The sequence below is a fragment of the Petaurus breviceps genome, unplaced genomic scaffold (genome assembly GCF_028583685.1).
Source record: "Petaurus breviceps papuanus isolate PSGF00001 unplaced genomic scaffold, PetGlider_PUasm1.0 174, whole genome shotgun sequence".
In the NCBI taxonomy this organism is placed as follows: Eukaryota; Metazoa; Chordata; class Mammalia; order Diprotodontia; family Petauridae; genus Petaurus; species Petaurus breviceps.
Genome location: NW_027185761.1, coordinates 74988594 through 74999731, shown reverse-complemented (window position 1 = coordinate 74999731; position 11138 = coordinate 74988594). Strand labels below are relative to the sequence as shown.

The 11138-nt window shown below is 52.8% G+C and overlaps 1 protein-coding gene across 2 annotated transcripts in view; it reads right to left on the bottom strand.

Annotated features, from left to right (window-relative positions):
* The window catches only part of HERPUD2 (HERPUD family member 2), a 46810-nt gene extending 35908 nt beyond the window's left edge, over positions 1–10902 (bottom strand). Inside the window, exons 1-2 of one of the 2 annotated variants that reach the window (XM_069084418.1) lie at positions 10557–10902; positions 1260–1337 (exon numbers count right to left, since the gene is read on the bottom strand). In XM_069084418.1, coding sequence (XP_068940519.1) covers positions 1260–1337; positions 10557–10709 — 231 coding nt within the window. In that variant the 5' untranslated portion in view covers positions 10710–10902. The remainder of the gene's footprint in view (positions 1–1259; positions 1338–10556) is intronic. The other variant, XM_069084417.1, reaches the window with a different exon arrangement.
* Positions 10903–11138: the final 236 nt, after the last annotated feature.

Sequence of the window (11138 nt, the reverse complement as noted above, 5' to 3'; positions counted from 1 at the left end):
CAAAAAAAAAAAAAAAAGGAAAAAAGAGCAGATAAGAAGAAGAATGGGAGTGAAAGAAGGAAGCAGGGAAATGGTGGGTGCAAACAGTAACAAACAATGGCAGGGAGAGAAGAGCTGGGGGAGAGATGGCTGGGTCTGCCGCTGGGGGAGGGTGAGTGCCAAAAGATCTTGCCAAAGCCTGAGCCTCAGAACTGGATAGCTCCTGCAGCAGCAGCTATTTGGAAGCCACGTTCATCCCAAGCCACAGAAATGCCATTTCCAAAAAGGCAGTGAAAGGCCACTGGCCCTGGAGAGAGCACCTGGTGTCCAAGCCTGTTTCTGACTGTGTGCCCAGGGGCAGCTCACTTAGTTTGTGGGAGAGGAGAATGGGCTTGGGAGGTCCCTTCGAGCTGGGATCCTTCTACACAGGTGGGCTCTCAGTCATCACCACAGCTTCGCCCCCATCTTGGGAGAAAGGGATGGACAGGGACAAGGGCACTGTCTTGCCACCCACCAGGAGGTACCCTTTCGGGCCAAAGATCTCAGGAGTCACACATAGGCCCTCCATGACTGCCCCAAAGAACACTTGGGAGCCTCCAGCCAGGAGTACACATGTAACAAAGTACACCCTCAAACCAGTCATATACGGCTCCCCTACATAGTAATCTGTGTCTTAGCTCATCAACCACGTTACTGTTAAAGGCCAAGTTAGAAAGTCTGATTTAGGTAATGACTAACGAGATTTTACTTCAATTTCTACCTATATTCAGCACTACTGAGCTGTCTCAGCATCTCTCACTGTCACATGGAGAAATTGGATGAGGTAATTCATCACCATTGGAAAAAACATGCCCATCCCCTCAAGACAGAGTCAGAAACTTTTTATTTAAAAAAGGACCCTGTCAGGGCAGCCAGGTGGCACAGTAAGAGCGCCGGCCCTGGCGTTGGGAGGACCCGGGATCGATTCTGGCCTCAGATACTGAACACCCACACAAAAAAAACTGGCCATGTAACCTTGGCAAATTACTTAACCCCAACTGCTTAAAAAAAAAAAAAAAAGGACCCTGTCTTTTATAGTCCCACACATATGTAGTAATCCCACCCCACAATGAGCTATGAAAGGCAGACCTCGCTGACTAGTCAGCAAACACAAAAGAAATAATTGCAGTTTCTTTGAAAACAGAAACTAAAAGTCAGAAACCTATTCACATTCAGAACGTGGCCCCTTTCAAGAAGAAACATATTAAACAAACTTATCAAACCGTGCTGGAAGACCTTACTTTTCTGACAATGTCTTTCAGCTGCAGATGGTCGGGAAGCAGTCGGCCAGAGTACACCAGTCTTTGATCCTTCGTAGACTACAAGATGGGACAAAGAGGAGAATTCAGCTTTCTCTAATTACACAACTTAATAACATCCCTAGATTCATGATAAACAAATATCCCTTTACTTTCACAGTATTAGAAAATCCCCAGATACAGGCAGAGCCTAACACCATTAACTGGCTCCATATATACAAACTATTTGAGAAAATGCTGGGAGCAGCATTAGAGTCACAGAAATAAAACTGGGCAGGCCCATCAGGGAAGAAGTATCCAGCTGGATTCAAAACACGAAGCTAGGATGTAGTTAAATATTTGAATAACTTTATTGAAAAAGATACCAGGCAAGGCAATGCTACATGGGACACGTTTAAATAACTTCATTATTTTGATATTCCAAGCCCAATTTAACAAATATTATTGACAGCTAATCATAACAATAACAGTGGCTAGCATTTCTATAAAGCACCTACTATGTACCAGGCACCCTGCCAAGTGCTTTATAAATATGATCTTGTTTGATCCTTACAGTAACAGTGTGAGGTAGGTGCTACATTATTAGGCTAAGTGACTTGCCCAGGTCACAGAGCCAGTAAGTCCAAGGCTGGATTTGAGCTTGTCCCCCTGACCGCCAAGCCAGCACCTTTATCCAGTGTGCAACTTTGTACAAATGCATCCAAGAGACAGGGATTTTAACCATTTCACTCACACAGGTGCCAACTAAAAACACGTGGAAATATGCCTTCTCACCTACACGGAAATACTGAATTTGACCATCATTATCAACATGACCCTCTAACCCCAAAGTGGACAGAACAGTGATTGATTTTCTAATGACAGGGAAAGTGGGAAGGTATCTGCAGGTGTGCTCCCTTGGAAAATCCCTAAATGTACATGCCCAGGTCCTTTCTTCCATTCGTATCAAAGAGTGATGCCTGAAACACAACTTAGGATTGCTTTCATTCAATCTTGAGTTAACGACACAAATGAGATATTGGAAATGACGTTCCCAAAGTCGACCTTTCACTAACCTCACCCCAGACATGCTTAGTCTCATACATTTTTGACACAAAAGGGGTGTATAAATTTGGGACGAGCTGAAAAAAACCCCCGAGAACCAAACAGCAATGCTATTTCAGAGATAATAGGACGAAATCAATTTTATAAACATATCACTGTTTCATACCGGACTCCTACTTGGTTTAGCATCTCCTCTCCCTCTGCCAATCTTTTAAAAACTAGCAGCATGATACATATGAGTCTCGGGAGAGGGTTTGTGGGTAGGAACAGGTGAGGCTGCTGCAGACACACAATCGCTAGTTTCTAACAGGAGAGCTTCAGGTCGGCGCAGTTCCCTGGGAGTGGGGCAGCTTAAATGAGGAGACCCAAAGAATAAGCATGCATGGAGATGGACAACAGCTCGGGCAGGCTCTCTCCTGGCCCCTAGGCCATTCAGGAAAGGAGGGAGCTGACACAGAGCCAGCAGGGCTGGGGACAAGGACCCACCAGTGGGCTACCGGGGAAGGATGAGATCCAATCTGACAGGCAGAGGATGGGGAAGCCTGGCTACAGGACAGAGAGAGCCTAGAAACAAGACCCGGAGGGCTCACGGAACCCAACAATCATTATCACAGGGACCCTTCTCACACTTAGATCCTATAACTGTGCCTGGTTTCACCTCAAAAGCAAGCACGTTGTTTTCAGTACAATGACAGGAAGAGGGGCCGACGGAGAAAGGGCCAGCAGGGCCTGGGTTCAGGATCTGCCTCTGACACAAAGTGGCCTGGCCTGGTGAGCCCAAGCAAGTCCAGACACTAAGACTGGGAATCAGAAAGAACTTCTGATCTGCATTGGGGAAGGGAGCACACACGGGAGCTCCTGGAACCCCTCACAGTGTACACGTGCCCCAAAGACCCTACAGCTGCCTCCTCAGCAAAGGAAGGCAATGCCTACTGTGAGCTAGGCCCTGGGAAAACAGAGATCAAGACAAAGCAATGCCTCCCTGCCCACAAGGCGCATACACTCTGTCAGGGATTGTTAGATACACCCCAAAGAGAGAAGCTGACTGTGGGAGAGAGTCCTGGGTGGGCGAGAAAGAGAGGACAGGAGAGGCTGCGTGGAGAGGGGCGCCGAAGCCGAATCTGGAAGGACACAGGGCTGAAGGGCAGGCTAGTAATAGGCAGGGGAAGCAAGCGACGACCCCTAGCCTGAAGGGCTCACAATACTCGAGTATGAGCAATAGCAGGGAAGCCAGAAGTCCAGGACCAGGAAACGTGTGGAACAAGACTGTGCAGGTCGCTAGGGGCCAGCCTGTGGAGAGGTCAAGGCCTGCCAAGGAGCTGCTCTGGCCCTGTCTGTCCAAGATGGACGGGACCGATCTGTGTTCTTGCTATCCCAAAGCGTCTTCCCTTCCCCACAGTGAGGGTCGTGGAGGGTTTTGCACTCCTGTATTGGCTCCTATGAGTCCTCTGAGGCTTCAGCAGTTTTCTGTGGCTGTCCCAGGCCCAATGCCCAGATTGTTCCATGAGTGCCCGTACAAAAATAGGAGGCCTTTTACCCACATTGACACTTCACCCCTAGATTCTATTTTTTATATGGTCTCTAGGGTGGGGGCCTGAGCCAGAGACAAACTGACCCCACAGCTCATGGGGGAAGGCTGGTCAAAAGAGGGTCACCATTGTTCAAATCCAGCCTCAGACACTTAACACAAAACTAGCCATGTGACCTTGGGCAAGTCACTTAACCCCAACTGCCCTACCTTCCCCCCTCCAAAAATAAAAAAATAAAGAAATTTAAAAAGAGGGTCACCATCTCTTCCTAAGCTGGAATTTAGGGGGACGTAGGCCTGGGCAGGGCACACAGGATTAACAGGTTGTTCCAGTTGTCCAAAAGCATTATACCACACAAACAAAACATTATTCTCAAGTTCTCTGGCTTCCCTGTACTTGGCAGATGTTCGAGAGAGATCACAGACAACGAAACACAGGCAGCAGCCCAACACCTCTCCAGGAGACAAGAAAAACTCTTTAGAATCAACATTCTCACTGCAATGCTCACCTACAAGTTTTTTTGGGGGGGGGGGAAGTTTATATTTAATTTTTTAAAATTCCATTAATTAAAAAAAAGTTACTGAACCTAAATGCCCCAAGTTGGGTTCCCATTTCAGTTTGCAGCTACTAACAGAGTTGCCAAGCCCATCAGCAGCAGCAGGGTCCTAACCTGCAACTTCGCTAAGATCATTCAAGTGCACATTCTGCCAGCTGGGGAGGGCCGGCAGCCTCCTTGTCTACTCTCAGTGCCAGCCAGCCCCTGGCTGCCCCCCGCAGCCTGCTGGGACAGCCCTCCTCGTGGCCACGTTTCCCCAACATTCAGCTCCAATTTGTCCCTTTACCATATCCACCTGTGTGGCCAGTTCTTGTCTCAGAAACAGTGTGAAAGGCTTCCAAGGAGACAGCTGTCACATCCTTCCGGCTCGCGGCAGCGGACCTGGCCACCTCTCAACCTTTCCAGCTTATCAAAGTCCTCCCAGAAACAGCTCCCCTGAAGTGGGCAGAGAGCAGAGGGACTCTCAGCTCCGTGTCCCTTCCAGGAAGCTCTCTTGGCCTCTCTCGATGCAGTCTGAGGTCCCAGGCCAAATCCAATGGTGGACTCATCCCAAGATGACAGGCCACTACAGCCACAGATCTCTTCCTGGCAAACCAAAAACGCCACCCCTCATCTTGAGTTTACCAAATCGATTCCTTGCTAGCTCTGGCATTCTGAGTCACCACCTGCTGAGGGGAAAAGCAACTTCTGCCCTTTGAGTCAGCATCCTTCCTCTTTCCTAGCTCTCTTCATGGAAGACACACTCCTAGAGGCCGGCTCCCTCCCTTCCCCCCACACCACGGCCCAGATCTCAGTCTTCCCTTCCACTTCCCCACTGTCCCTTTGCCACCATCACTCAGCAACCTCTGCTCTCCTCGTGAAACTCCCTCATACTATGCTCCATATTCTAGCCACAGCCAAATATTTATTAAACACCTACTATGAGCCAGGAACCATGCTATACACTAGAATCACAAATAAGAAAGAGGGCCAAGGGAAAGGCAGGAGAGGGAGGGGCATGTGGCACGCTTCCTGGGAGCAAAGCAGGCCGGTGGGAAAGGAAGAGCTGGCTGCTCCGGGAAGCCCCCCGTGACCCTCCAATTCCAAGAGGCAAAATGAGCCCGATGAGGGCAGCCGGGCCACAAGGCTACTGTGGCCACTAGCTGAGGGGAGAGCCGTGGAGCGCCTGGCCAGCCTTTAAACACTCTCCTAAAAGCCAACTCAAGACTCTTCTCCAAGCCGCTCCTTATCTTCCCCACCACAGGCAGCCAGGCTTCGTGTCACTGCCTCTGAGTCCCTATGCCATGTCCCATTCTGTCATGTGCAGCCACCTCCCACCACAGCCAACCCACCCTCAGATACCTACTAGCTGTGGGACCCTGAACAAGTCACTTAACCTGCCTCAGTGTCCTCATCTGTAAAAGAGGGTTGTTGTGGGGATATTTTTAAGCATTTTGAAAATCTCAAAGTGCTACTCAAATGCTTAATTAACTCCCCTACTTATGCCCTTGGTCTCATTCTCTCCTATCTCCCCTGCCCCGTTTCTCATCCACTTCAATCTTTCTTTATCCACTGGTTCCTTACAACCCACCTACTTTCCCTGGCCCCAGACAGTCCCACAGCCCAGTCTCAGGCTCACAATCGGCTCATGGTGGGCTTCGTCGGGCCTCCTCACCAGCCTGGACCTGCTCCTGCCACAGTCATGGAGGCCTCTATGGACCTGGCCTCGTGGTGAGTCCAAAGCCCACTGGGTCTCCACTCGCCCAGCTCCCAGGAAACAGCTCTCTTCATTTTCTCTCACAAGTCTGAATAGAGCTTGTCAGGCTCCTCTCCTGAGTCCTCTGCTCCCTAAACATCCCTATCCCCCACCCCCCAACTCTGCTCTGCTACCACCCTGTGTCTCAGAGTGAGAGTTTCTGTCCTACCCAACACTTGGGAGCTGCAAGACCCCTGGCCTGTTACTTCGCCTCCATCCACCTCAGTCCCCTCAGCTCTAGGTCCCATCTTACGGAGCTTCTGGGAGGCTCCAGCAAGAATCATGGCAAGCAGGTGTCCCAAGTACATCAATTCCCTGATTAAAACATCACTGAGGATAAGTAAAAATACAATAGACCACAGATGATGCAAAGACAGCTATGAGGCAAAGTGGACAGAGCGCCAGGCCTGGAGTTGGGAAGACCCGAGCTCAAATCCCGCCTCAGGAACTTCCTAGCTGTGTGACCCTGGGCAAGTCACTTTCCCCTGTCTGCCTCAGTTTCCTCATCTGTAAAATGAGGTGGAGAAGGAAACGGCAAAGCTTTCCAATATCTTTGCCAAGAAAACCCTGGGGTCATGGGGTCACAGACACACAGCACAACAGCAAGGCTAGTACACAATATGCTAAGCCAACACTGGGCTGCCCACAAAGTGCACATTAGTGGCCCCTGTTTCTTTTTTCCCCCAATTTTTTAAGATTTTTATTTAAAGATTTGAGTTCCAAATTCTAGCCCTCCCTGGGATGTGAGCCACCAGACAGAGTTATACATGTGCAATCACAGAAAACATTTCCATAGTCATTTTGTACAAGAAGACTCGAATAAAAGAAAAACATGAAGGCAAGTGAACGATAGCCTGCCTCAGTTTGTACTCACACAACATCGGCTTCTTCTCTGGATGGGGGGAGCCCTCCATCATCAGCCCCTTGGGACTGCCCTGGATCCTTCATCAAACACTGCAGCTGTTACCACGTGCAATGTTCTGATTCTGCTGACTTCACTCAGCTTCCGTTCATCTAAGTCTTTGCAGGTTTTTCTGAAATCTGCCTGCTCATCATTTATTTTGGAACAATAATATTCCATCAATAATAATTACATACCACAACCTGTCCAGCCATTCCCCAATTGACAGGCATCCTTCTGACTTCCAATTCTTTCCCTTTGAGTAGTATCGCTGGATCAAAGGGTATGCACAGTTCCCTAGCCCTTTGGGCACAGTCCCAAACTGCTCTCCAGAATGGTTGGATCAGTTCACAACTCCACTAATAACACATTAATGTCCTGGTTTTCCCACAGCCCCTCCAACATAGCGGCCCCTGTTTCTATCTGAGTTTGGCACTACCACTAAGAAGACACTTTGCAAATTTTCAAACACTAAATGTCAATCCTTTTTATCCTAGCTTCATGGGCAATAAGGGGCTTCAGGTGTCGCCCAAATGTCTACAGCCTGCCCTAAGCCATCTCCTAACAGTTACACCGTGTCAGACACTAACTGGGGGGGTCCACAGACAAATCCGACTTAACCTTTCAATACCCACATCGATAAGAAAGCTTTAAGGCTGGCTGGGCACTGAGGGCTCTGGGAAGTAGGTGCTATTACGATCCCCATGCTGCAGATGAGGCAACCAAGGCAGACAGAGGCTGAGTGGCCTGCCCAGGGCCAGAGAGTTAGTAATCTCTGAAGCTGGATTTGAACCCAGTTTTTCCTGACGTTAGGTCCAGCTTTCTTTATCTGCTATGATGCCACTTCATGGCCCATCCTGGCCTTGGTTCCCTCATCCACAAAAAAGGTTTCCGAGAGGACGAAATGAGCCATTGCACTCATCAGCATCTCGAATACACTTAGCCCAAACTGGGATCTTCACTACCTCTGCCTAAAGCCGACCCTTCTCCCATCTTCTCTCTTAATGCTCCAGGTGCAGTCTCTGTGTGACCCAACTCCTAGTTTCATGCTAATCACTGGCCCAGTCTGGCCCATCCTTCCACCACACTTTCTGTTCCCCCACATCGCTACTGCCTCTGTGCAAGCTCTCACCCTGATGTAGACTCCAGATGCCACATTAATACAGTTGACACGGGTTCAGCTACAGGACTTCTATCCAAACGAGTCACAAACCCACCTCGACCTTCCAAGCTTCAGCTCGTTCCCACCCCACACCAGGATGCTGGACATCCTGGACATCCACAAGCATCTAAATTCTGCACATTCCAAACAGAATTCTTTCTCTTCCCCCCAAACAGCACTGTTTCTGTGGAAGGTATCTGCATCTTCTGTCCCATCCATGTTCACAAATTCTAAACCATCCAGCACTCACGTTCTTTCAAGCCTATCTAGCTCTTCAAGGCTCTCACATCCCTTGCCTTATCTCCATTCCCAGAGCCTGTAGCAGGCTTCCAACCCTCATCCCCACTAGCCTGAGGCATGGCCAGACCAACACTGGCCTCCTGGCAGCCTCCACACAGCTGCCAAACTCCTGCTCCAAAAGCATGGGGATGACCCCGGGGCTCTTCTGCCAAGGCGCCGAAGTGGCTCCCCATGGCCTCGAGGTCCAGTTTTTCAAAGGCCATCCTTCCTCCGGCTCACACCAGCCTTTCCAGAATGATTCACCCAGAACTCCCCTCACAGTCAGACTGGTTACGTGGCTCCTCCCTTCTCCTGCCTTGGAATCCATTCTCAGCTCTGCCAGTCCTTCCTTTTCTTCAAGCCCCCCTCCCCAGAAATAACTTGGCAGCAGACAGCAGCTCTCTGTGGCCTCCTATGTGGCCGTGTGCACCCTTCCACTCCAACCAGCAGATTTTCAGCTCCTCCAGAGCAGGCCTCCTTCACTGGGTTCTCGGTGGCTCCGGAGCTTAGCCCTAGGCCAAATCCAGTGCTGGACGTGCTCAGTAAATGCAGCAGAGGAGGGAGAACAAGTCAGTCAGAAGCTGGCTGAAAGAGGAAGACCAAAGAGAGCTGCAGGTCCCAGAGATGGAATCGGGGCACTGAGACACCAGCACCCATCCCTGAGGAAGGAAAGGCCAGAAGCCAGAGCCGGGCCCACGCCAGTGCGGAGGAGAGCAGCGTGTAGGCATCCATTCTGCACTCCGTGCTCCTCTCCCCTCTTCAGGCTGGAAGGCAGAATGAAACCACTCGGATTAGGTTCATCCTGGAAAGAAGGTCAGGCTTCCTCTCTGCACCTGCCTCCAGCCTGGAGGAAAGCTGAGAAATCCCTCACCAACTCAGGAAGAGCCCAAACTGCCCAGGTAGCTCCCGGCAGCAGAGTCCCCATATGATACGGTTATTCAGGGGCTGGGGGCAGAGCACCAGGCCTGGAGGCAGGAAGACCTAGTTCAAATCTGACCTCAGACACTGAGTGACCTTTGTCTGCCTCAGTTTCCACATCTGTAAAATGAGCTGGAGAAAGAAAGGCAAACCATTCCAGGATCTTTGCTCCAAAAGCCTCCAAAGGCAGTCCTGAACAGTTAGTCATACCTGAAACAGCTGAACAACACAAACGGTATTCAACATGATACAACCTCATCCCTTAGAGAAGATGCCTGCGAGATCAAGGCCTTGGCATCGTACCCACAAACAGAAACTCCAAAGACGCCAGGGACCCTGAAGCCCCCAAAGGCGAGACCCCACTGTCCCCGATGTTTCGTTACCAGCCTGTGGTGTAGCTGGCCGCCGCGCTCCGGAGCTGTGCCCGTCACCAGAGCAGCTTGGGGCTGCTGGACCCTGGGGCACAGCGGGCAGTCAGCTGTCTCTAGATGTGGAGCCGAGCTCTGGAGCTGGAGACCAAGCAGGAGGCGACTGCCAGCGGGCTGTCCTTGGAAGCCTCCCTGCTGCCCCATCACACAGGGAGGGCCCTCGAGTCTCCTCTTCTCCAGACGCAATGGTGTCGGGCTGCGGGCGAAGGGGAGCTTCTGCCGCTCTCCCCATTACGTCTGGAGGGGAGGAGGGCCCGGGCACGACCTGGGCGGCCAGAACAGCGGTGGTGAAGCAGGCGACAGGGGCTGGTGCTGGAGGGACAGGACATGCTGAGCTCAAGTAAGAGGCTATGACTGGCTGCACAGCCATGGAGACAACAGGGAAAGAGAAAAGGGCCTAGGACAGAGCCTGCGGGGACACACACAGCGAGGGGACAAACAGATATGCTAGAGATGGAGGCAAGCCAAGTCTGCAAGCCAGGGACGGGGAAGAGAAGGGAGGGGGCCAGAGCAGAGTCCGCTTGTGGTCAGCCACAGGAAGCGCAGCACAACCGGGCCGTGTGAGTGCCTGCTGACTGCCGGGGGCCCATCAGGGAGCACAGAGGGCGGGTGACTCTCCGCCGGGGGAGCCCCTTCAGCCCCCCGGGGCAGGCAGCGGCAGGTCAGGGAGCTGGACTCCCGCGGGGTCAGACCCGGCCCCCGGCCCCCGGCCCCGGCCCCCACTCACCGGCTTGCCGGGGTAGGCGTCGGCCAGGTGCGCCTTGAGGCGGCCCACGGTCCACTCGGCCGGGCAGCGGATGGTCTGGTCGCTGTAGCGCTGGTTGGGCGTCTTAATGACCAGGGTCACGGGCAGCGTCTCGGACCCGCTCGGGCCCTCCATGGCGGCGGGGCCGGGCCGGGCCGGGCGCGATTATTCCGAGGCCGGCTCGGTCACAAATCCATGGGCCGACGACGCGCAGCGGCGGCGGGCCATGGGCGGGCGGGGCCGCGGGGAAGGACTGGGGCAGTCCCCGCCAGCTCCGGCCCGGCCTCCGGCTCCGGGTTCGGACGGGGGGCCCCAGACACGGAAGAAGCCCCGGGCCCCGGGCCGGGCCCTCGCCCCCGTCGGCCACGCAACAAGGCGGCCACCGACGGCGCGGGGGGGGGGGGGGGGGGGGCCGCGGGACGGAAGCCCGGCGGGGCCAAGCGGCGGCGTCGGAACGGGGCCGGCTCCGCGGGGACGGAAGCCCGGCCGGGCCAAGCGGCGGCCTCCACCGGGGAAGTGGCCCGCGGCCTCAGTCCCAGGCAGCAGGCGCCGCCCCCGAGGCTC